Source organism: Etheostoma cragini, chromosome 18, assembly GCF_013103735.1.
Source record: "Etheostoma cragini isolate CJK2018 chromosome 18, CSU_Ecrag_1.0, whole genome shotgun sequence".
In the NCBI taxonomy this organism is placed as follows: domain Eukaryota; kingdom Metazoa; phylum Chordata; class Actinopteri; order Perciformes; family Percidae; genus Etheostoma; species Etheostoma cragini.
Window position 1 is genome coordinate 10,189,185 of NC_048424.1, and position 27,435 is coordinate 10,216,619.

At 39.1% G+C, this 27,435-nt stretch overlaps 1 protein-coding gene across 1 annotated transcript in view; it reads right to left on the minus strand.

Moving 5' to 3' along the window:
• The window catches only part of fig4a (FIG4 phosphoinositide 5-phosphatase a), a 45,894-nt gene that overhangs the window by 9,947 nt on the left and 8,512 nt on the right, over window positions 1-27,435 (minus strand). Inside the window, exons 8-21 of the mRNA XM_034900372.1 lie at window positions 27,216-27,344; window positions 24,474-24,574; window positions 23,337-23,499; window positions 21,402-21,499; window positions 16,231-16,364; window positions 15,767-15,883; window positions 13,906-13,951; window positions 12,597-12,745; window positions 10,519-10,685; window positions 7,212-7,350; window positions 5,868-5,926; window positions 4,182-4,329; window positions 3,879-3,962; window positions 1,659-1,857 (exon numbers count right to left, since the gene is read on the minus strand). Of these exons, the coding sequence (XP_034756263.1) occupies window positions 1,659-1,857; window positions 3,879-3,962; window positions 4,182-4,329; window positions 5,868-5,926; window positions 7,212-7,350; window positions 10,519-10,685; window positions 12,597-12,745; window positions 13,906-13,951; window positions 15,767-15,883; window positions 16,231-16,364; window positions 21,402-21,499; window positions 23,337-23,499; window positions 24,474-24,574; window positions 27,216-27,344 (1,733 nt within the window). The remainder of the gene's footprint in view (window positions 1-1,658; window positions 1,858-3,878; window positions 3,963-4,181; window positions 4,330-5,867; window positions 5,927-7,211; window positions 7,351-10,518; window positions 10,686-12,596; window positions 12,746-13,905; window positions 13,952-15,766; window positions 15,884-16,230; window positions 16,365-21,401; window positions 21,500-23,336; window positions 23,500-24,473; window positions 24,575-27,215; window positions 27,345-27,435) is intronic.

The window sequence follows — 27,435 nt, forward strand, 5'->3', positions numbered from 1 at the left end:
CGCAGAGACGAAAGGGAAAGCCTTCAACTCTAAAACATGATTTATGCTTGGTGTAGAGTCACCAGCCAACAAACACTCTGGACTGTGGCCACAAACCGAGTCATGGTTAGGAAATGTCTAATGAGTCTCTGAACAAGGTAATCAGTCATTTTATAAGTAAATTAAGACAGACATTTGGTGAGTCTTTTACATTGAGAAACTGCAAGAGGATTTGGGAAGCGTAAGTATTTAAAAAAAGATTAAATCACATTTTTATGCATGCATTTCTTCTTATGCTTGTTTAACTTTGTATTTAAGTTAAAAAATACACACTTCAAACTTGTATTTTCTGCGTTTTTCTTGGTAATCAGATAAACTTATACCAATATATTGCAAACGCACTATTGTAAATTGCACTCGCAATATGACTTTCTCTCCAAATCGTGCAGCCCTAAAGAGGATGTCATTGTCTGGTGAATTTGATTCATCCTGTTGACACACTGACCTACTACCTGTGCTGATTAATGTGCTCGGTCTGCTTGCTGTGGTAAAGAATCTAGACCAATGGATATGAACATGCGACCAGTCCACCTGGGGCTTAAACCGATGATGCTTTCTGGGAATTTGTCACACCTATGAACTATTAAGGTAAAGGCACAGTCATGAGATTTTAAATAAGAAGAACAAGAAAACGTAGGCGTAACAACAGACCCCTTTTCAGATCTATCCAGAAAAAAACATGGATATAGTCAAAGCAGACCTCCACATGGACCTCAACAAGAAACCCAAAAAGGAGATTGATACAGCAAAAAAATTAAGGGAGGCATGGCTTCTGCAAGTGACCACATATCACTTGAAGTCCTAAAAGCAAACAAAATCCCACAGCCCACGTTCTACATACACTTAAGGATTCATAGGCCTTAGGAGGAAGCCATAGAAGAACCGACCATTCCCCTAAATTTCCCAAGAAAACAATACAAGCAAACATAATAACCCAAAAGGAGTAATGTTTCTATCAAATGGTGGACGGAATAATTAGTGACGCATGCATGCATGTTTTTTTTGCACATTTTTGGGGATTTCTGGCCTACAACTTCACTATTTTGGTTCACTCTCACATCTTTAGAGTTTTTTATGCAAAGACATGAGGAAAAAAAAAAAAAATTATGACAATTACTCTTCCTCTCTTTTAATCTCCCTAAAAAAAACATTACTACAAACCCACACCATTTAGACCCTCGGCTCAGGAAACCCCTGTCATCTAGGCTGATTAGGTTGACATTTACGCTTCGGTCTGACGCAAACACAGAACTAATTCCTTTTGGGGACTCGGGGAAGTGGAGAGGAAAAAAAACAATTAGGGTGACACACTCAAAATGAAATCCAAAAAGCTTTTAGGGCCCAAAATACAGCAGGTAACATGGACTACGATGACATTTCCCAGGAGGTCCTTAAAGATGATTTCATATCCTTGAATAATTAGAGGATCTAATTTGATATGCTGCTTTGTTTTCTTCTGTATAAAACAATTAAGTGACACTGATTTAGTTTTACTTGTATTTTCGGCCTGAAGTGTTATAATTCGTACTGTGTATAACTGTTGGAGTGTAAATATGATTGCGTGATGAAAACATGTTAATCTCCAGACATTGGTCATTAGATGCTTTGTGTTTTCCTACCTCCTGTGTGCGATTGCTTTCACCAGACTCTGTTAGCAGCTTGATCGGGGTAGAACGCTGGGACACGGATCCGTCGTCATCGCGGTCCTCCTCGGAGTCGTCCTCCGATGTGCTGCTAATAGCCTCCTCACTAGGGGGAGGAGGGGCGCTGGCTGCAGTCTTCCTCTGTAGCAGTGTCTCCTCCTTACTGCTCTTGTTGCTGCAAATATCCACAAACGGCCACAACAATTAACATATGCAGAATAACACACATTCACTATGAGTTGGCATGCAATTAGCGGTCATATACAATTTTGAAGAACATTTGTATTTCTAGGTTCTGAGATTGTGGATCATTTCAAATTTGGTGCAGCAATGGGAAGTAAATGCTTTGAGAGACTAAATAGCCCAATCACAGCAACAATGGCACCATGTAGATCCACAGCAAACTAATATCTGAAACAAACTTTCTGGTCATAAAGAAAAAGATAAAGCTTAGACCAATCATCCTACAGAGGATGTCTAAAGTGTCCCCTTAATTCTGCAACTATCATCCTTCTGGAGATCAGTGTTTTCCACCTTTGCCAAGAAAAGCCTGGGTGAGTCACTGGATGTTCTGAGTTTGAGATCACTCAAAAACATTCAGAACCAGTCCACACGTGTTTGCTTCTGCAAGTACAGCCAGAATGTGCCTCGTTTTTTCTGCAGTTTTGTTTATAATGGGCAGTTCTGGTAAAAGCCCACTTCAGTCCCAGGCGAAATGTTGTGAAAGCTGGACGTCGGTCTGGCTAATGTACTGCACTGGCTAATACAGATTGTTGTGCTACGGAAAATTCTGTGTCTGCAGATTCCGTCTGGCCCTAAATTAATATGTATACGGCTGCTGATACAGGCCAACCAGTTCTAATTTGAATGATTTGGATAGAATGTGTGAAACTAGATATAGTGACAGATCAAAGTACGGATACCTTCCACCTAGGACAATTTTTTTAGAAAACCAGTCAATTCACCATTACGTAAATTGATTTCAATGGCAGATGTTTCCACCTTGCCCAGATTGTGACTCAACCTACAAGAATTTCATCAACCACTGATGGTGTTATTACTTTGACATGTACTGATCATATTTTCACTAACATGCATTAGCTGTGCTCACAGGCCGTATTAGTGACAGTGGGATGCAGTGACCATAATTTTACTCCTTTAACAAGGTAAACTAAAATATCCATGTCAGAAGTTACTGCAGATCATCCTGTATAAAAGATGTAATGCTGACTCATTTGTGAATTTGATGTTAAAGATTAATAGTAAAGGGTGAAAAGTAGGTTTTACAGTAAACATCCAGATATCATTTTTAATCAAATGTTAAATTATTTTTGATAGAAATGGACCAGAATGCTTATAGACCAGGGCACTCAACTCGCACTGCATTAATACACATGGCTGATCAATGGTTAAAACATAAGGATGACAGGAAACTATTTAGGGCTTTTCTGACAGCAAAAACATATTGCAGAGTTCTTAGGTGCACTTTAATTTTCAATTTTTATATATAATTTACCATATGTTATAAAAATGCCAATGTAGTTGTGTATGCAGATGACTCAACTTTGTAACTTTGTGATTGTGTGAATTTTCTTTTTGTTGCTATTTATTTGTGACACTTTTATTTTAATTGAAAGCTACTATTGTTTATACTTTCATTTTTAGACTCATTTCAATTATTTTCTGATCTCTATATTTGTCATTTTCTTGTTTTATTGAAACTGTGTGATTTTAAATTGCTGCACATTCTTATTGTTATTGTCTTGGTGTGGACCCCAGGGAGACTAGCAACCACTTTGTAAAAGCTAATGGGGATCCAAACAAAGAAAGAAGAACAAGCATTAAAAGGAAATCGTTGAAGCAGTAAAGAACATCAGAGTGGTCACACAGTGCTGCAATAATAATATGGAGACACGTTGGAGCCATTAGCACATTCATTTTCTCATAGTATTTGTGCAGGAGTGATTATTATTATATATAAACAAATATACACACACAGATCCCCCCAAGTAAATGCAACGCTGTGTTTTCTAAACACAGAGAGGAGAGAGAACAGAGCCTTGTTTTGGTAACCTGAGGACACAGTGTCAAATGAAGCTACGTGTTTAAGGGCACAGTGACATGGGATGTATTACATTACAATAAAAATAGAAAAATAGAACACGTGGACATGTACATAGCCAAAGATGCACTCACCCCAGCACTGATTTTCCTGTTTCCTCTGGCTTGCGAACTGTGAATGGGCTTGGATCCACTCCAACGGTCTTGGGCATGAATTCCCTTTATTACAACAAATTAGGAGGAAACACATTAGCTGACATGCTGCAGTAATATCATAATAACTGTTCATAAATGTTTAGTACACTATTTATCAAAGTTGTTTACCGGATCTGGTACGACTTGACAATGTCAACACAAACATTTCACCATGTTGTGAGTGTGTGTATGTCTTAACAAAATCTTTCATGTGTAAAGGAGTTCTTATGTGTGTGTATTTACCTTGCAGAGTTGGTCATGGCGATGCAGAATGTGTCATCAAAGGCGGTAAGTTCATAAGGTTTGAAGAATTCTGTGTAGATGTCAATACTCTCCTCAAAGCGGTTCACTCTCTTCACTTTGACTTTTTTCATGTTGTCCTCACATGGGACTGCATTCACACAGGCACACACAGCACACATGTTAAAATATATTATTTCCACATACTTAATGAGACACAACAATGCCCAGGGTGCCATGCTTTTTCATTATGATCTCCCATACACTGTTGTTCTACCATAAACACTGCCTAGTTTACCAAATCTGCAAATACACAATTTGCTCTTGTTGGCCAGCTGTTTCAGGAAAACCTTGCCTTAAAAATTTCTGCATTAAAAGGAAGGTGCAATCTTTAAAATCTTTTTTATTGTTATACGTAAATAAACTAGATTAAGCCATTAATCTGTAGCTTCCTCTGTTACGCCTTTCCTGGACGTGCTGACCATTACGGCAAGCGTGTAGTCTCATTTCCGGTGCTCCAATCTCACGGATGCTATTTTCTGCTACAGTCAAAACGTACTGAACTCTGCTTTATTGTATATATCTGGTGGCTAAGTGACTGGAATTGGAGATACGTGTTGTGCATTAAACTACACTTGCTTTGCTTAGAGCCCGCATCAACGGGGCATTGGCATAAGTATTTGTTTATTTCACGGACGCCACTTTTCTGCTCCAGCAAAAACTTACTCAAGACTGCTATATTGCGTAAATCTGGTGGCTAAGTGCCCGATTGTATTTAAACACTAGTTATACTCAAGCACTTATAGGTTCATTATCTTACAGCAACTCCCTCGCTGATCTCAATTGTTAGAATGCTGTTAGCTACTCCAGCTTAGCCATTAGCAATGGCCAATTCCTGTCCCTCTCCTGCTCTCTCTTGATCTCTGTGTCAAATGTTTAGCTATTCCTCTGCCTCCTAAATAATACATAAGGCCACGCACTATTTTAACCACACCCTCAACCTTGTGCGGTCATATGGCATTGAAATTGAAGATTTAATAGTATTTCTGCAGAATCCTTTATTATCAGACCATTCTCTATTAACTTTTGAATTCTTACTACCCGACCATACTAAATTAAACAAAAGCTTCTACACTAGATGACTATATAACAGTGCTATAGCTAAATTCAAGGAAAATATCCCAACAGAATTTCTTGCAAATTAAAAGAAATCTCACAAAAACGTAAATGGCGTTCCACCAAACTGTTTTTAAGGTGCTAATCAAACTAATATAATAAAACTAGCGAGAGGCAGGGCATTACAGCCCAACCCGGCAGGGGAGAGTTCTAACCCGATCAGGCTCCTCTCTATACCTGGTCTCTATTAGTTATGCTGTAATAGTTTAAGACTGCTGGGGGGACTTCCTTTGACACACTGAGCTCCTCGGCCCATCAGACACCGCCTACCAAGAGCCTGTGTCTGTCCGAGGTTTCTTCCTAAAAGGGAGTTTTTCCTCGCCACTGTTGCTTGCTCTGGAGGGAACTTTTAGAACTGTTGGAACTGTCCTTGTAAAGTATAGAGTGTGGTCTGGACCTACTCTATCTGTAAAGTGTCTCAAGATAACTCATTATGAATTGATGCTAGAAATAAAATTGAATTAAATTGTTACATAATATGGATGTTGCAGACACCAAACACTAAAGAGATACCTTCGTCATAGGCCAGAGGAAGGTAGGATAAGATTCCTGGTGACCACCACAGCGTGTAACTGCAAACAGACAAGATACACGTATGTGTTAAACCTTCAGCAAACCTTCCACTGACTGATGTGTTTTCTGTAGTCTGCACTCTCTCTCTTGGGACTTCACATAACCTAGATATATACAAATTGGCTTGGCTGGACCACCTTCTGTACAACCTATGAATCCACCAGTCTTTTATCCTATCCAATTTCAGTGAATACACTGATTATGATTTAGTGTGTTATGTGCTTTTTAGGTGAGTTTGAGAGAAAAAGTGCAGTGTGTGGCTGCTGAATTGATTTCAAGTCCAACCAAGCTAATTTCTTGGAATAATAGCTGATACCTTGGCCTATTGTGGCTACATAAACTGGGGTCCTTTGGCAGAAAACAAACTAGTTATGTAAGCATGAAGACAATGGAGAGCAAACAGCTAGCATAGTATGCTCCCACACGCATGCACACAAATGACAAGGACAAAACTACTGTGGGTCAAAATTTACAATGAAATACACACTTAATCATGAGTAAAGTACAGTGACCAACATAATAAGTAATATGCACCTCACACGGCACAACATCATCAACTTGGACAGAAATAGGGTACACAAACAGAATACAAACTTATATAAACAGTACTGTATGACATACATGTATGACACAACAGTCCTGTAAATAGACAAAGGCTACATTTTAATAAATATATAATTAATTATTTTTAGAGGAAAAAAAGGAATATTTTTGTTTATCCCACTGTCAGGAAGTGGTTTAGTAACAAGGCTTAATAGAGAGGGCTGATTTTGGAAAACACTCCGGTGTGAAAGATTTCAAGGATTATAATTTGATCGTACATTGGCCCTGAGAGCTCAACGTACAACATCCTAGCAAAAAAAAGTATAAACTATCTATTTATTGTAGATACGGTTGCCGCAGTAATGTGGAAAACATATCGGGCTGTGGCAGTAAGCGTCAGGAGTGCCACACATTTAATTACACCTCAAGGCCAAAGCTCTTTGACCCAGGTAAAAAAGAGGAGGCTTGTACAACCTGGGCTTTAAAAAATAAAATAAAAGCACGTTAAGAAACAGCAGTGCTAATCTTTTGTGAGTAATTTCCCACTAAGATTTTCAATTAAGCCTTATACAAAAACACACAAACGTTTAAAACATTAGCAATTGAAAGAGGTATTGTGTGTTTTTTTCATTTTCAGAAGCTAGCAAGGGTATGTACAAAAATTAGGTTCTTATTTAGATTTGTGCATGTATGTACAGCAAGTACTTGTATGATTGTAGGTATACAAGTGTGCGTGTTCACCTGCGCCTGTCTTGGGGGAGGGTCATGCTGTTCTTCTGATGCAGGTAGAAGTCAGTGGGAAGTTCCCACAGGTGTGGCTTGGAATCCGATGGCTGGTAGACTTGGAGAAACAGGTTGATGGCATCCTGTCTGTCAGCATCTGGAGGAGAAAGTTAGACAAATTAATTTCAACAAAAAAACAAAGGCATAATACACAGTAGATATACAAGATCATACCGATTCCCACGATGTGGCACATGTATGCATGCTGCCTACAGTTTGGTGCCATTTAATCCATTCATCAACTGTGAAGCTCCATGCTGGCTACTCCAACAATCGCCTTAGATAATTAGAAACTAAATTGGCCTGTGGTGGGCCAAAGGTTAGACACGAGAGCTTGTGACCGGGTCGCTGGTTAAATCCCCAGACCAACAGGATAAAATCTGGGTGGAGCTGCTTAGTGGCCAGCTGATCAAACTGGGGTTGGTCAGGTTCCAGGTATGAATGTGTACAGGGCCTATAGAAAATCATCATACCCTGTAAAAATGTTTACTTTTTGTCACATTACACCCTGGAAATTAAAATAAAAAAACCTAACTCTTTCCAAATGTATTTACACATTGAAACGCTCAACATCAAAGTGAAAATAACATTTTTTTAAATTCTTTATAATTATTCGAATGTAATTAGTAAAACACCTGGTTTGGGTAAGTGATCAGCCCCTTAGAGTAATCATTGTAAACGTACTCAGGTACAACCAGTTCATTTCCAGATCACACACCATGCTAATTGCCGCCCACCTGACATCAATTGTAGTAATTTTGATTACTTCCTAATAAAACTGGCTGTTCCATGATGATTCCATTACTAGTACTGCAAGGCAAGGCCAAGAATACACAATGTTTGGAAAGGTGCTTACAATAGGGCTCTGGCATTAAGTTGTGGAAAGGCACAAGTTAGAAGAAGCATACAAAACGATTTCAAAGGCTTCAACCATCCCTCAGAGTACCTATTGGAGCATTATTAAGAAGTGGAAAGCTTATGGAACCACCGACACCTTGCCTAGATCGGGCCATGTTATGTTTGTTGAAAACCGAACACAGCACACCACCCAAAACACACCATACCTACTGTTAAGCCTGGTGGTGGCAACATTATGTTGTTGTGCCCAGGTGGCCTGGATTTGAATTCGACGTGCAGACCTTTGCTGCGTGTCATCACCCCCATCTCTCTCCCATTGTCATCACTGTCCACTGTCACTTTAATAAAAGGGAAAAGCCCCCAAAATCTTAAAAAAATAAAAAAAATAAAAAAATAAAAAAGACATACATATATAGACTGATGGCGATAATTAAAGCAAAAGAACGCTCTACCAAGTAATAAACCATGGGACTGATAACTTTTCCAACTTTGTTATTCTAATTTTATTGTCTTATTAAGTTTCCGAACCATTGCCTTTTGTTACTTGAAGGTTGTTATGCAGAATGTGTAAATAAAGCGGTAACATTTATCTTAGTTTTTAACGGGTTTTGATTTTGGCCCCAAGACAAAAAAGTGAATATTTCAAAGGGGTATAATGATTTTCTATTGGCAATGTAACTGTGTGAATGTGATCAAGGTGTTCCTGCAAAAGAGAGGCTTCTTCTCAAAGAACCTTCCCTGAATAAATAATGGTTAACGAAAGCCTTTCTTTCAAGCCTTTTCTTTTTCTCTCATTCAATACATGCTGCAATACAATCTATAGATGAGGACTTTGAAACATTTAATGAGAGTGAGAATGAGCGTATGTATGTACCTTTTGGACAAAGGGTAAGTGAATGAATGAGTTCTGAATAGCTAGCAAGTCACATAAAGATGATAATACAAGCACGGGTGTACAATGGCAGGTTGACAGCAGGCCCAACTTTTCACCTTCCTTGCCCATACAGTATGTGTTCTACTTTAGTGCTTTGCAGGCATAACCTAGCAACTGGATAAAAGTAATATTGGTCAATTTACCAAGACTGGAGAATATTGAGTAGTGTGTGTGTTTGTGTGTGTGTGTGTATATGTATGTGTGTGTGTGTGTGTTTTTGTGTATGTGTGTGTGTGTGTTTGTCATTTCAGTCTAAACAATCAAAGACCCAATTTTTCAAAGTTAAGTGAATGAGTCTAAAAGCAAAGACAGACACAAGGTTGACTAGTAGGCCACGCTCTATGACTTTATACACGTTCCTTTTCAATTTTTAGAGCTAAACAAGCTGTTCATGTATAACATTCGCTAGTATTTTGTAAAAACACTTTCACATTTTCCTAGACCCACTTTGTCTACATCCCAACTAGGGTTTAATTTAAAATTATAAGAAATTCAAACTGCAGGCAGCGCGAAGCCACTTTCTCAAGCACTGATTGGCAATTAGATTCTAGATGCTAATTGCAGGAGAGAGAAAAACATCAACCCAGCCAATTTCAAAATTCTCCAGACAACAATATGGGAAGACAAATGCCCTCAAAATATACCCTTTCCACATATAAATTGCTTCAAATCTGACTGTGTGTGTGTGTTGAGCTGTTGAGGCTGAAATGGGTACGTCCACAAATTGTCATTCTAAATCGAGTTGTTACCTAACAGACTGGGGAAGAAAAGGTTTAGTCGTGTTGTAGAGTGTATTTTGAGAAGGAGCAACCATTCAAAAAGGGGGAAATAGTCACAGATTAGTCTTACAAAACTAAACCGAGCTGAATTACCTGTGAATGCGGCATATGCTGTAGAAGCTTACCGTAGCAAAGCTAACAGCCTGAGTCACTAAGCTTTTCTTGCCAACACTGAATATTATGTCAATCAGACATAATGTGCACTATTTTGACGATCTAAGCGCACGACATGAAGCACCCGGCACAGGTGCATTTAGAGAATGTACATATCCACCTTTGCTAGTTTAATGGCAAAAAAGGGTCAGTGTGCCAGGCGCATGGTTCAAAAGTGTTGTACTTAGTGTCTTAAATAATCATAGATGTGTTTTTGGCGTAACATGCCATAAACCAATCAGAGCGTCATCTCCCGTTCAATTTAAAAGCCAGGCGCTTTTGTACCTTTGCTATTATAATGGCGTATGTGCTCAGCAGGTAGGAGAGAGTTTCAGGAGAAGAAACTGATCTGCTAGTGCATGAAGTAAAAGATTGGGCCCAATATGTTACATCTGACTGACTTGCACACTATTTGAGTTTCCAATTGTTTGTCTAAAGGTTTTCCGAAATATAAGTTTACTAAGAAGATTCTTCTTAATTATTTTTGTGCATGTCTGTAAGGAAGAATGTTATGCACCTGTAGGTTGTCTGTATAACGCACCTGAGAAAGCATTGCTGTAGTAGCGCGACAGTGTCTGCATGATGTCCTTGGAGTGTTGTGTCCAGGGAGCGATTTTGCGGTAGGTCTTGACCCTGTGGACCAGCTGGGAGCCGCCATACTGCAGCGACAGAGTGTCTCCATGGTCCTCATACAGCTCCTCAAACAACCTGGGCCACACACATAACACACGTTAACACAAAGGCAAGGGACAGCCAAAAAGGGTTCATGGTGTTAGTCTTGGCTGTTTTTTCTCTTAGTGAGTTAGGGTTTTTTATACACAATTTAGTGCATGTGTGTGATTTCGGTATGTATTTTTTTCTGCTTCTGTAGAAAAATAGAGAGGCGTGTGTCATAGGGCTGTAATCTCCCAGTCAACTAGTCGATTTATTGGTCGATACGTTCTGGCTCAACCCAAATTCTGATTGGTCGATTTTTTCCGTGTTATTTCATCAGGTGGAAGCATAGACCGTTACGGTCTATGGGTGAAAAGCACTTATTGCTAACGGGGGTGTTTTCAGAGAATCCCTGTTTCACAGGTAACAGTCTGTCTTTAGAACACCCCCCTTGTTTTGAAAGAACTAGAAAGCCTTGTTTTAGTGGTTTGCTGAATATTTCTTTAATTGTGAGTGTTTAATTTACAGTCAGTCCTCCTCAACCATGTCGAAGACATCGGCAGTGTGGCAGCATTTTACAAAAATAGATAACGGAAAAAAGTTGAATGCAAAGTTTGCAAGTAACAGTTTGCATATCGTAGCTCGACTACAAAGATGGCACATGACCTAAAAACGGTAAGATTACTTTTCTGCGTTAGGTTGCCCTGTCGGTTTTGAGAAGGCTATATACATGTGCATGTAAGAATTGGCATATTTCATAGTCTAATAATCGTTTTATAACTACCGGCGCACCCACCCGCAACAACGGTAGCGTTCCCCAGACCCCCCTGGATGTTAAGCCTCTACCATCCAAACGCAAAATACTATCACGGAAGGAATTGTCGACTTTATTGCTCAGGATATGAGGCCCATTGCCGTTGTGGAGGGCTGAGGTTTTAAGAATTTGTTAATATACAACGCTGGCACGCCACAACATAATGCTTGGACTAACCGGAAAATGTGAGGGACCCAAAGAGAAGGTTTCATGCAATAAAGAGTTAATGCAATACAGCGAGGCACTGAGCTTGACCACAGATATGTTTAAATATACAGTATATATTAAAGTATACATGCTTTTTGTGTTTGAGAGTAAAAGCTTTAAATTAATAGTTTATTTGTGTCTTAGCCGCGAAGCCGAGCTCCGAAGTTCAGCCCTCCGTACGAGGACATGCACAGAGCGCTGATGGAGCGCTGTCATAGCCGACAGACGAGTGGCATGTCAGCGCAAAATAATAAGGTCAAAAACAATTTAATATACTGCAAATAGCCTACAAGGACAAGTACTGCGGGACAGTACAGTTAATTAATCTAACCTTTTTTTTTTTCAGCCCCTCCGCAACCCCTCCCCCCCCCAAGTCGATTTTCAGTCGAGATTTCAAGACTTTAGTTGACCAAGATTTTCTTTGGTTCATTACAGCCCTAGTGTGTCACATATATGACTCTTGTTCCATTGAACCAAAGAGCTGAGAAAATCGTATTCAGGGGTGTTAATTTAGAGTTATACACGTAACATTATTCTAGTTAAAAAGGTCCCAAAACAACAAGTCAAACATGTGAGTGTCTGGGTGTTCAATTCAGAGCTGCACAAAGCAATTCCAATATCCAAACAGAGCTGGACATAAGTTTTAGAGGGCACATACTGCAAATAGATGGGGAACACATATCAAACAGGTGTGGTTGTGTGTAATGTGTTTGCAAATTGGATTTTGCGCTACTAACGGGGATCCTATTAGTAGCGCTACTAATAGGGTAAAGTGAAAATGAAAAAGCGTAAAGTAGCTTAGAGTTTTCAGACACGTCTCATTTATTGCTATAGTGACAATCATTTGTCATTTTGGGCAAAACACATAGAGCAAATGTGTTTAATAATTAATATTAAAAATTCTTTGGTTCTGGCAAAATGTGTGCTAAAGAAAGGAGCTTTACCTCACACAGTCAGTATCAAACTGAAGCTTGGGCTTGTCAATCATTCCCAGTGCATAGAGCTGATAGGCCAGCGCACATTTTCCCACCATGAACTGGGCTGTGTTGGTCCGATCCAGACAGTCCACACAGTTGGTCCGCAATACACCAGTCTACAAAGACTTTTCAAACTTAGTGACTGCACTTCAGGATGTGTATGTACAAAACGCTGTTGGAGACAAACTACATGAGAAGGTAATCAGTGGAATCAGCATCAGCAGCAAAGATATCTACAGTTGTGTTCAAAATAATGGCAGTCCAACATCACTAACCTCATAAATCATATTTTTTGGTAGACGTGATATTTCTACATGGCAAATAATTTGGATCAGATTCAATTCATCAAAACACTTCAAGAGGTCATGTTGCCTTATGCTGTCTTGGTTCTAGACGATATTATGGAGTGGGCAGCCCAATCCTTGACCTCAATCCCATAGAACACTTGTGGGGTGACATCAAAAATGCTGTTTCTGAGGCAAACCCAGTAATGCACAGGAATTGTGGAATGTGGTTCAATTGTCCTGGGCTAGAATTCCGGTTCACAGGTGCCAGAAGTTGGTTGACTCCATGCAACATAGATGTAAAGCAGTTCTAAAAAATAACGGTTATGCAACTAAATATTAGTGCAGTGATTCAAAGTAAAGTAAACCCTTGAGACATTTTTCAGTTTATGAAGTAAATGTTTGAGATGGTAAAGAAAAGTGCAAGAATAGCCTAATATTCCTTTTTCTTCACTTTCTATAAAAGTATTACACAAACTTGATACATTTTGGTCATGTTTTGATTTGGAATTGAATGTGCAGTGTTCCCAATTCATTGATATTATGGAATTAAAAGTTATTCAAAGGATTTTGAGCATTATTCACTGCGATTATTCTGAACACAACTGTATATGTACTGTGTTTATCTTCTGTAAGTGGCGGCCCCTAAACTGCAGTAAACAGCTTAGATAATTCCATGAAGCTAACTATATACGTGATTAAGGTTTCCATGAAAAACTCTCATTATGCAACTATATGCATTGACCTAGTTTTGCAGCTATAGAAATGAATGCTCTAACATACAACAGATACACATTGTGGCAGTAAGATTTCTTGGCCTAGAAATCTGCCATGAATTGATATGTGGGATATGTATCTTATTAAAATCAATTGGTGGTTTTTTCATTTTCCTGTGTACAAAAGCTGCAAATGAGTCATTCATTTTTGAGAGAATACCCAGTATCGTTAGAAAAACTGAAGGTTAAAGCAAATCTATTCGCTATGCGGCGTACCTGCACCCGTCCACTGGCTGTGAAGTGTCCACCTAAATCTCCCCACCTGAAAAAAATTTAAATTTAAATCAACATAAATCCTAGAAACAAAAGCATTGTGCACATGTTGATTCTACTCTTGTGCAGGCATATTTACTTGTCTTTTACCGCTACAAGATCACTGATATAATCAGCATTTCAAGGATGAACATAATGCTCAATAAGATCCACATGGTACAAAGATCAGATGAGATAATTCCTTGGCATAAGACAGAGGTTTAGACTAAATATGTTGGAACTTTCTCTGCAGAGACGATTTTCAGACCTATTGTGTAAATATTTACTATTGTAAATGAATGATTTTCTGTCCGAGCAAAACATTTATCTGAACTATCTGACGTCTCCGTAATGCTAACTCCTGCACCTTTACAACAGAAAGTGTGATAAAAATACTACCGCTTTTGTCCATAGGGGACGCTACAATCACCACAAACTGAAAGTTATATACAGTCACTTTCAAATAAATTTAATTAAATTAATTTAATTAATTAAATTAAATTAAATTTCATTTTAAAGTTCCAGAACATGGTGCTGTCTTATTGGTTCTGTCTTTATTATATACACTCTCATGTATCACTGTTTTGTGCAGCAACAGGCAAAGTGAGAATAATAAACTTTTTATTGTTTAGCTCTGAAGACAAATACAATACGTAAGGTAGTTTTTTTTTTTAGCAAAGTGATCTAATTGTGGAATAAACATTATCACCTGATTGAGAATAATGAGCGAATATAGTTCAAGTATTAGAGTAGAGAGTAGAGAGTATGTGTGTGACAAAGTGCATGCCAAAGTGCAGAGATGGAGTATTTCTGATTAGCTTTATTATTCATTTGCTAACTTATGCATGTGATGAGTAACAGGTGCCATTATTATTAAAATGCATCTACTGCACATGAAAGCTTTTGAGGGTTTTGTTGGTGTGTGCATATAAGTGGGAAGTGAGAGAGTGTGTATAACAAAGAATGTTAGATAGTGTTGGCTAATGTCAAAGAAAGGGTAATAAATACTGGCCATGGCGTGACAGTTGGGTTATGTAACAGAATGGTAATGTTATGTGAAAGTGATTAAGACATGCAAGCAATGGAAGAGCCATGCATTGAGTACATGGACTGCAATCTACTCAGCTCGTTAACAGAAAACTCTCTGCTACAGAACTCTCCTCAGGCGTAATCTCCATTAAGAATTCATATCTGGAGACTTCAAAATTAAGCAGTCGATAAATGTATGATTGTGAATATGTACAGTATGATTAGAAAAATGGATAATACTTAGCACTTAACACTTAGAAAAGTTAAGTCTGATAAACAAATGAAAGAAGGACAATTGTGTGGTTATGCACAACTCTCAAAACACTGGTGCACAATCTGCTACCTTCTCTCCTTTGGATCCAGTATGCCCTCCAATTACATAAAGGGGGGCTTTTTATGACAGTGTAATCAGGGTTTCCACACACCTTCTTAAACATAACATTCAAGAATTTTTTGAAGACTTTTCAGGCCCAAATCCTTCAAATTTAAGGGCCCAACAGGGCATAGTTTGAGATCAAGGTTAATTAGTTTTACTGAGAATATGAGAACTTCAAAAAAATTGGATATTCAAACACTTTCAATGAACCATGTCTATTTTCAAAAACCTTCAAGGCCTTGATATTGTCCCTCAAATTCACAAACTTTCAAGGATTTGAATGGCCTGTAGGAACCATGTTTAATACAATATTTGAGCGTTTCTTTGTACATAACACCTAACTGCTCAAAGTTTAAAAACTGGTGTCAGTGTTCTCTGTTTTTATGACTAACAGGCCCAGTGTGGGAAAAAAAGGCTTACCTGTCATCTGGTCTGATGGTGTGACAGTAGAAGTCAGAGCGATTAATGAAGAAACCTGTTCGTTTAACCACGTTCTCTGCTATCATGCTTAGACGGTCCAGAACGTTGCACAACTTACTAAGAAAAAGGGAAATGGGAAGATCACATTATTCGTTTGTGTTTCTGTAGATGAGTTATAGTAATATATAATAGTATAGTATAGCAAATTTGTGTTCCTTCATTTTCCACACCAGCTTACGTAAACTATTCACTCTTGCATGTTATGTCTGAACCCACCACGAGTCATCATTTTAGACTGAATGGACCTATAAATATATAAATCTAACAAAACTAAAAGACTGTATGTACTGCTGTACTGTAAAGTTTGCATCATGTCTAAGTTATTTCCAAGTTAGAAAATATGATGCTAACATTACAATTAAGCAAATTTAAGCTCACTACATTGGCACATTTATTGTCAACACCTCTTTGTGTAGCGGGCCATGTCCCAGGCGATGTAGTCGATGCAATTGTCTGGAGGGAGGAACTGATTTAGGTTGATCACAGCTGGGTAAAGCTCTTCACTCAGAATCTTCTCATGTTTCCTTTTCTCCCGTTTCTGTAGCACATAAGAGAGAAATATGTATTTCACATGTATGACTGATTCTATAAAAAAAAAGCTAATCGGTTCCATGAGGAAACAAGCAGATATAGTCCGACATTTGACAGATGTTTGTTCTCTTTAATGCATTCAGATCTTCTCACAGGTCTTCAGTCACCTTGGAGAAAAACATAGCTGCAAGAAACAATTTACAGAATCCATGCAGAGCTGGTCATATATGTAGTGTAAGGAACTGAACTGATGACAGACACTGCAGATAGATGGGGAATATATGATAAAAAGGGGCAGCTGTGCAGGATATTTGCGCAAATGGAATCTTATGCTGCAAAGAAAGAAATTTAGATCTAAAAAAAATAGCATTTCATATTTTTCGTTATTAAAAACACATAAACAGACATTCCCTGTCTGCCTCTGTGACCAGTTAGAACACCCGGTATATTCCTCCGTGAATTGTGTTTTGTTTTTTAACTGATTACCCAGGGTGGTGGGCTTGGAAGCACTATTTAGCAGCTCAAATTGCATTTTATTGAGGAAGATATGTATTTGACCCCTCTGCAAAGCATGACTTGTAGTTGCGGGCAAAACCCTTGTTGGCAATCACAGAGGTCAGACGTTTCAGAGATTTTGTGCCACTCCTCTTTGCACATCTTCTCCAAGTAATGGAGGTTTCGAGGCTGACGTTTGGCAACTCGAACCTTCAGCTCCCTGCACAGATTTTCTATAGAATTAGGGTCTGGAGACTGGATAGGCCAGGACCTTAATGAGCTTCTTCTTGAGCCACTCCTTTAGATAAGATAAGATAAGATAATTTGTTTATTAGTCCCCAGTGGGTACTAATACTTCACGGGGTAGTGTGTTACCAATAGTTTTCTTGGTGACTATGGCCCCAGCTGCCTTTAGATCATCGACAAGATCCTCCCGTGTAGTTCTGGGATGATTCCTCACTGTTCTCATAATCACTGCAACTCCATGAGGTGAGATCTTGCTTGGAGCCCCAGGCCAAGGAAGATTGATAGTTCTTTTGTGTTTCTTCCATTTGCAAATAATCTGAACTGTTATCCCCTTCTCACCAAGCTGCTTGACAATGGTCTTGTAGCCCATTCCAGACTTGTGTATGTCTAAAATCTTGTCCCTGACATCCTTAGAGAGCTCTTTGGTCTTGGCAAAGGTGGAGAGTTTGAAATATGTTTGCTTGCTTGCTTCTGTGGACAGGTGTCTTTTATACAGGTAAAAAAACTGAGATTAGGAGCACACTCTTAAAGGGAGTGCTCCGATTCTCAGCTTGTTACCTGTATAAAAGACACCTGGGAGCCAGAAATCTTTCTGATTGAGAGGGGGTCAAATACTTATTATTTTTCTGGATTTTCTTGTTGTTATTCTGTCCCTCATTGTTCAAATAAATATCCCATTAAAATTATAGACCGATCATTTCTTTGTCCGTGGGCGAACGTACAAAATCCGCAGGGGATCAAATACTTTTTTCCCCCTCACTGTACACACACTCACACAAAAGAAACACTAGAAATACACTACACGTGCACATATACTTACATAAGCACACGTGTTATTCACCCTAACAAACATGGTTAGAGTGCAAAGCCTTCAGACCTTGAATGATTATAACATGAATCCAGACAGTCACACATGCATATGCATACACAGCAGGGGGCTGGTCATGCACACTGTAATGTAAATTGTAATGAGCCCTGTCATTATTTTAATTAGTTTTGCATAGAAAAAAGGTGTGTTTAATGGCTCACTTTTATTTTCATTAAATTAAAATGAATAGATCTAATCTTTCAGAACACATGTATCTACGTGGGGGGAGTAAAAGTTATTAGTGCAGTCCACACAAATGGACTATATTTAAATTGGCTGCTTGGATTCACATGCTTGGCCATGTGCCTCTACTCTTCTTAACATACAAACATGTACCGACACTTGACAAAACAACACAACCATTCCCAGTCATCACTGCGGAAAGATGAACTGTCATGATATCATGGTTAAATGCCCATTTGTCCCCTTTTGTCTCTCTGGGATGAGAGAGAGGGTGAAGCGTATACACAGAGCGTCCTCTCACTTAGTCAGCACATATCACATGGCAGGGGTTTGTGTGGACCTGTGAGGTCTGTGATTGGTCGGCCGCTTCACAGCTCCCCTTGTGAATGACAACGTGAGCTGGAAAACCAAGAGTGTGTGGCTGTGTGACCAAGTGCGTCCATGCGCATGTATTCTAGAGCACTGCACACAGGGTTGAAGATGAATAAAAACAAAACTAGTAATACTAGCAGTTAAAATGGTAACTTATGTCAATTGATCTAAATCTGCTTTGCAAACACACACACACACAAATCACAAAGACACATGGCTTCCTGCACCTTCTTCCTTCTCATGTGTTGTTGTATAATTGGCATTAATCATTTACTGCTCTTGCATTATGAAAAACTATTATGTTGTGAAAAGTAATGAAACCCGAGAAATGGTAATTAAGCTTATTTGGTAACACTTACTGAAGGGGTATGCATAAGAAGGACATGACACCTTTCGCGAACATGATGGAGTAATTTTGAGTGTTCACGGCTGTAAACTCTGTAAATTACGACACTTTTAAGGCAAAGTTAGCAATGTCCGAGATGTCTTTGTCATGACAACTTGACTTCAACGAAGACAACAATCTCTGTTATGATCAATTGACATTAAACAAGACCATAAAACCTGTCAATGTCTTTGTCATGACCACTTGACTTTAACTTTGACAACAACCTGTCACAAATATGTCATGACAGGCCCAATTATCGAACTTTAACAAACTATTTAGCTTTGTGTGTTACACTGGCTGTCATACGAGCATTATAATTGTGTCATGAAAATGTGTCTACATTAGTAGTAAGCTGCCGTAAGCTAGTCTTTATTACATTAGTTTCAGCTTCTCTCCAGTATGCACAGCTGCAGTTTCATCAAAGAGGCGACCTGGCCTCTTGTGATGTGATGTTGTACCGTCATTTGACTGAGCAGCTCCAGACATACATGCAAGCAGCCAGGGCCGGTTGCAGCTAGCAGCACACACACACGCACACACACACACACAAGCAAGACAGAAACGGAGTAGAAGAATAGCAGAGAGGAAGGGAAGTGCTGTATGGCTATATTTTCAGGCCGAAAATTAAACAGTGGCAAGCTGTATAATTTGAAAAGAGGCTATAAAATACAGTAGTAACACAATATATGACTATATGAAAATTCTGTCCTTGGTTTTAATTTATAATCGAAATGTGAAATCACAAAAACAGTTAGGCTAAAGGTCATGAAACTTGGCATCGGATTGATACCAAATATTGCAGTACCGCACACCAATAGTTCACAGACACCAATAGACTTAGACAGACTTTGTCATTCAACTGCACATTCACATACAGTTACAAAAAAAGAAAAGAAACAGAAGACAAGTAAAAGAAAAACAGTATAAATATATGTATGTGTAATATAACGTATGTGCAATATAAAAATTAAAAATGTATTATTATTATTATTATTATAAGACGATTCTGACTAGTGCATATAGCAGAAGGGTGTATTGCAGTGAAATGAATAAAATACATTTAAAGTTACATTAGTGCAAATAGGGTTCACAGTGTCCATGTAGAGTGACTAGTGTCATATGTATCGGAGGGAGGATTATTGGGAGTTCAGCACTCTTTTGATGTGAGGGATGAACCTGTTGTGGAACCTGGCTGTTCTGCATTTGAAGCTGCTGAACCTCTTGCCAGAGGGCAGCAGGAAGAGCAGTCCATGGTTGGGGTGGGAGGGGTCCTTAGTGATTGAGTGAGCCCTGGTCAGGCAGCGTCTGCGAGCAGTGTCATGGATGGAAGGAAGTGCTGTCCCAATGATTTTCTCTGCTGTCCTCACCACCTTCTCTACACGTTTCCAGTCTGAGGCGGTGCAGGCCCCATACCAGACAGAGATGCAGCTGGTCAGTATGCTCTCTATTATCCCTCTGTAGAAAGTGATGAGGATGGGAGGGGAGAGGTTTGCTCTTCTCACCAGACACAGAAAGTGCAGACGCTGCTGTGCTCACTTCACCAGAGCAGAGGTGTGGAGGGACCAGGTTAAAGTGTCTGGGATCTGCACCCCAGGAATGTGATGCTACTGACCTGCTCCACTGCGGCGATGTTGAGGAGGGGGGGTGTGACTTGGCTGATTTTTCCTAAAGTCAGTGACAATTTTTCCTGTTTTGTTGAATTTTTTGTTGATTTTGAAAGGACAGGGTGCAGGAAGCAATGCGTGTCTTTGCAGGTGTGTGTGTGTGTGTGCGTGCGTGTGTGTGTGTGTGTGTGTGTTCCCTTTCATCGCTGCTGTGTATGTTTGTAGAGCAGATTTAGATCAATAGATATTAGTTATAGAATAGAAGTTACCATTTTAACTGCTAGTATCACCAACTGACAGGAAAATCTCTCATGATAATGAAAATCTCCATAGCATTTATAGCAGAAAATGTACTGAGAGTATTATTTACTAGTGGTGTCATTGAGCAAGGTACTGCATGCCCTCTGCTAAAATATTGTGTTGCACTCTGGGTAAAAGTTTTCTGCAAGCTCAAAGCCTTACAATTGTTTCACAGTCAGTAAAATAATTCTAAAAACAAAAAGACTGTGCTTTATGCACTGCAAATCTTCTCCTGATAAGACTACATCTGTCAGTTGTTTTAACTGTTAGTGGGATGTCAGTATATTTATTTTCTGTTATTCTGTTTCTAATATATAATACTGAATCACTGCATTTTGTTGTTACATCTGTTCTGGAAAAAGTGGAGTCATACTGCATCATTTTCCACAGTCAGAATTCTGTGGGAATTTTAAAGCAAAAAAAAAAACCCAAAACTAAACAGGATACTAAAATAATAATATTGACTATGTCCAGGACTCTTGACCTGCTTTATGTCATCATTCAATGATGTGAGTGTGAGAGAGTGAGAGACTGTGAGTGTGAGTGAGTGTGTGTTAGTGTATGTGAGTGTGTGAGTGTGTGTGTTACCTTGACCAAGTTGAGGATGATGATAGGAGAGCCAAACCGCTGCAGCATCTGGTCAAAATGGAGGGCAGCTACGTGGGCGTATGGGTCAGCTTGGTCCACTGAAGGAGAAGTCAAACTGAGTGTTCAATAGTTAAGGGCATTTAGGGTTATCACCTTATCAGATGGTTAATTATAATAAAAAAAATTTACTCTACTGTATCTTATCTGCAAGTCTCTGCTCAAAGTGTAGACATTTAAAATGTTAATTTAAGTGGGAATTCTGAAAAGCACTTTAAGACTCAAGCTTATTCAGTAAGACAAGAAAGTACGTAGATGAGGGAACTTGTTTTAATAGGGCCAGTCTGTTTCATTAAGCCAATAAACATACACATTTAAAAAGTATAATACTCAGCTGTAAAGTCTTGAGCACTCTCACTTCCAATTTCTTTCTTTTTTATTCATTATTTATTTTAATAATGTGCAACGCCTTCATTTGGCACTCAGTGGAGCCCCACACCTGCAGCCAGCAGTCAAATTGAATCAGTGAAGCAGTCAGAAGAAAGATTAGAGGAAATAGGTCAAATCAGAGTTTCAATCCCCATAAAGTACACCCTATCACAATCTTATTGGACCTTGGGAAGGGATTGTAGATAATGACGATGATGGTGAAGAAGAGTAACAAAATTAGAGTAATATCTTTCACGACTAAGACATTTGCCCACTTCGGGGCAGTCATAAAGACAACATGTCTTGTGTTTAGGACTCAGCATGTGCAGACCCATTGCTGACCTAGATTTGTCTAACAGTTGTCAGTCTATGCTACCAGCATCACGATCACCAGGCTGCCCCTGCTCTTTAATTGTTAAGACTTGATGCTAGTTTCACTCAAGGAGGTGGTCAACTAAGAAAACACAGCCTTTGCTTCAAGTTCCACAAGCTTGATCCGAACTTGGAAAAACTTTAAATTTTAGTATGCCTGACTTCTGGAACAAAATACAACTCAATTGTACCTTTTCAAGATTTTAGAAATCTGTTTTTTAACCTTGTAACTTCTACTTGTAATTGATTTATAAACATTTTTGTCTGTTTTTATTTTCTACAGGCAACGTACACAGTCAAGCACCAATACCACACACACTGGCACGCACGCACACACGCACGTACGCCAGTCTTACCGTTTTATTTTATATCATTTTTTTAGGCATCTTTAGGCCTTTTTTGATAGGACAGCTGAAGAAATAAAAGTGGAGAGAAAGGGGAATGGCATGCAGAAAAGGGCCGCAGGTCAGAGTGTGACCTCGGCTCGCTGCATCAAGGAGTTAACCTCTATAAATGGGAGCCCGCTCTACCAACTGAGCAATATGGGTGCCCTACTCTTCCCTTATGTAATGCAGTTTTTCGATAATATTCTTCCTCTGTCCCTACAAGGTTATTTCTGGTCCTGGGCAACCGTTAGGTTGAATACATTGAGCTGTATAAATACAAAAAGTTAAATGCTGTACATACTGTGCTACGGTACTTTGTCCTGACCTCTGAAGGAGGACATAATTGTATCTTTTATTTGTTATCCGTCTTTATGTATCAGGACAAAGTGGATATGACAAAGATCTTCCATCAAAGCCTGGGCAGCTTTGACAACTCTCTACCTTTTCTAATATATGCAGATGTTTGACACCTTAATGGGGTAGTTTGGATATTTTGAAGTGGATGGCACGCGCCCAGTTTGGAGAAGCAGGCGCGAGTACCAGTACGAAAGCCAAGCAATGTACTGCTGTGGACAGGGGGCAGCAGGAAAATGTACTTAGCCACCTGCTTCTCCAAACTGGGGGGCAAGCCAACCACCATCTACTGGACTACAGATAAGTCAAGTCATGATATCATTTTCCCCAAAACACTAGTCTGATCATGGAACAAAGAAGCTGATGAACAAAGTAAGCAGGAAATCTGGTGTCTTACATCGTATTGGGGGTTTTGGCATCATGGTGGAAATGTCTTGAGACCAGTAGAGCGGAACAGAACCTCGCACCTGGACGTATGAGGAGTAACTTCCTGCCGCAAAAGACATAACTGAGGCGTCATGGACAATCTGCTCCGTCTCAACCTCATTAGCCACATCCCCCTGGAAACAATAGAAAAACACAAAGGTTGGGAAAACAATCTCATCAAATGGTCCATTTAGTAGCTGTTCGGGAATCTTTTATCATATTATATAATGGATATAATCTTCATCAGCAAATGTAGCTCTCCAATGTTTACAGAATTGCAAGCTGAATCTTGATCATCTGCTGATGAGGATCATGGAATATGATTGAAAGCTTCAGAACAGCTACTAAACTGCTGCTTCCAACGACAATAATGAACTTTGACTTGCTAACGTAGAAGAGAAGCCCATGAAGTGCTCAGAAAAACAGCAGTTAAGAGTCAATTCTGAAGCTTTTGATCATCTCACGTGAACAGACATGATCTAGGTCAAAACCGACAAGAATTTCTTAAAATCTACTAATCCATGAAAACTCCATCTGCTCCATAGCAGTAAAATAAAAAGTAAAATAGTTTAAGCCCACAGACCATTTTAACAACAGACATTTTTCCATCACACAGCAGGACAACCACAGGTTAATTAATAATATTAATAAGATCTACACTTGCTTAAGCTTCAGGGCCATGCCACTGTTCATGCTGGCCCACTGACATGACTTATTGATCCACCTACACATTGAACAGAGCCATCGTAAGCAACATTAGTTACCCCTGTTTTTCCTGCTATTACAAGTCAAACTGTCTGTTGTGATAAAGGCCAATCAGACACTATTCTATAATGAAACATAGTGGCAATTTTGTATAAAACTACTTTACTTTGCATTGACCACAATAGCAGAAAAATTGTGCTTTTTCTCAGGATGGCAGGATATCCATGTTTTCTCCTAAAGTTCCTCCCACACCTACACCCACACAAACTCATGCATACTCAAGGGAAAGGCAGCAGGCCAAATTAACACCCGGTGATCACCCTGAGTCATCTCAATCCTCCAGTTGGCCCTCAGCCCTGCCTCAGCTATCTATTCTTCCCCGTTTCCTCGGCAACCGCTGTACCTCGCAGTTGGCGCCTCTTTTGAGGAAGCGGGTCCCGGCAAATTTGCTGGAGCGCCTGGCAAAAAGGGTGATGTGGACCGGTCGGCCGTAGATCAGCAGCTCTGTAGTTGGTGGGTTAAGGAAGCACCAAAAAGGAAAGGAATAATAATAGTAAAAAAAATAAAAATAATGCCCCACTGACCACATTACCCGTTTTAAAACACACACTATTATTACACAAAACATACAGTAAGTATTTTACTATTTTGGTAGACTAACTACTTTTTTGTTTTATATCATGACCTATAAATTTAACTGCATCAGTTCAAAACAAGTCCAAGTCACATAAATGTTATTCTTATCTACCGTATGAACATTTTGGAAACAACCAATGAACGCATCCTACGGACTTCCGTTATGGCACTTTTTTTTTCTCTGCTACAAACTTGAATTTAACCCTGCAATTTTAAGTGCCAGGTAGGGTGAGTTTATTTTATCGGCATCCTTTACTCAGAAAGACGCCTGTGAAAAATCTCCCAAAAAAAGCAGACTCTACAATTGACATATTGCTAGCTGCAAGTGCTATACAGGCTAGTAATCGTGGGGAAGACAGACCTGAGGTGATGAAAGTGGGCAGCGGCGTTGGCTCGGAGGATATTCCCAAGGCCATCAAAGACATGAATGCAACATTTTTTGGCTAAATTCTAAAGTTTACTGCTTGCTGTAAATTGTTAAAAGGAGGAAATCAAAGAATGCACCGGGCGAATTTTGCAGGCGGAGACACTCAGAGAGCTCACTGTATTTCTGGTCCAAGATCCGACCCAAACGCAGCACAGAGGCCTTTGATATTTAAGTCTTTAGACTGCCGAGACACAATCTGCATGGTGAAAGCAGCCAGTGCAAAAGGGAAAGTACTCTACAACAACCAGCAGGTGATGTTCTTCCCCGATCTCCCTACAGAAATCCACAAAGAGCTTTTTTTTTTTTTTCACAACCTTATAAAAACAAAGGTCATCGCCAAGGCAAACATTTTATAGTATCATAGTATCAATTCATAACAAGAACTATCTCGAGACACTTTACAGATAGAGTAGGTCTGGACCACACTCTATAATTTACAAGGACCCAACAGTTCTAGTAGTTCCTTCCAGAGCAAGAAACAGCGCGACAGTGGGGAGGAAAAAATGAAAGTACTTTATATATATATATATATATATACAAGAAACTTTCAAACAGGTTTGGGGACCATTCTTGGACTTCGGTGAAAAAAATGATGTGGGTGATACACTGGCAAATGAGGGGATTTCTGAGTAATTTAGTCACTTTCATGTGGGACAGGGATGTTTGTATTGGATTGTGACATTGTTTGATTGGATTTATGCTCCAGATATATCAGGAAGTGATCAGACCAAGCAGAAATTTAATTGTGTCTGTATTTACGCTATATAATTTGTGTTTTTATTTTATTTTATAGAAGGGTTTTTACATTTTTATTTTTATTTTTAATCTGCTGCTGTGTTGGCTGTCGGTAATTTGGTTTCTGTTACTATTGTTTTTCAGGGTTTGTTTACATTTATGTATGTCTTGGTTAAAATAAAACTCAAAACACATTGTTCAAAAATAAAAAATGAATGCATCCTTCAAAAGTTATTAATCGGTTTCTACCCAATTGCTAGGGGATTTAATGAGGCCCACTGTCTTTCTTTAACCCTTATTGCTTTTTTTTCCTCCTGCCTGCTTCAGTGTCTCATCTTCTCCTGCATTTACTCTATCCTCTGAGTATCCTCTCATTGCACCTTTCAGTCCTTTCATCCTCTCAGAAAAAACGCCATAAAAGCAAAACTGTTTCCTGGAATTGTCTAAACTCAAAGCCCCCACATAATGTCACTGTGACAGCATGAGGCTTGATAATAGTGGCAAAGGTGGAGATAGCAGTACTGACTGTAAGTGCAGCTTGCTGCAACATAAAAACTAGCATTAAAATATAAAATCTATACAAAAAAAAACAAATAAATTAAAATAATATAATAAATAACTGATAAACAAAGAGTAACTGATTTGACTGAAAGGCAAAAACATATTTTACACTGCATAATGTGATTAATGCAAAGGAGACTTGATGGTAAATGATTGAAATCTGGACCTAAGGCGGGTAATTTACCATAATAATTCAAACTGCTTCCTCAGTCCTAGTCAAGCACAAAGCCCCTGTGCCGCAGTAACCCATGCATCAACGCTACAAAAGCTTCTCACAAAATCCAGAAGAAATTATTCATGTGGAGCCTAATACTAATCTCTGGTATGCAGCTTGTTTCTACTCAAAATCTCAAAGAAAAAAGCTTAAAGATTTTAAAGACTCTTTAAACCAACAACAAAAAAAACATTGCCCATTCGCCATAATACTTGTTTTGATATAGCCCTAAGAATAAATGCAAATTCCTTCTACAGTTCAGTTCAGTTCAACAAGTGAAGCTGGGGCTGAGGGATGAGGGGGAGTGCCAACAACATTGCAGAAGAGAAAGTTGTCTTCTGCCATACTCGTGTGGGACTATTCAAATCAATCAATGTTAGTAGGTTTGGTATGTCCCAATAATATACCCTCAAAGTGCTATACAGTTTATAAGGCATACTGTTTTTTAGTTTCTTTTAAAACCCAAAGCAACAAGCAAATCATGCCAATCAATCAGACATACAAATCCAAGTAACAGCCAAACAAGTCTGCAATGCACAAAGAAAATTGACTTGACTATGCTCAAAGGATACTGGACTGGCCACAAAAGCCGTGGATTATATACATGAGCCAGTCAGGATGCACTATGTCCTTGACTCGTTCCAGCAGCTTCCCGTTCCACACGTACTTGTAGTACGGCTCGTTCTGGAGGCCATAAACCACTGTGGCAGAAAAATAAGAACACATAAAACCTCAGGATAATTTTAAGGAAATGGGGTAAGACCAAATCCTCAGTTAGAATGGCACAAATGG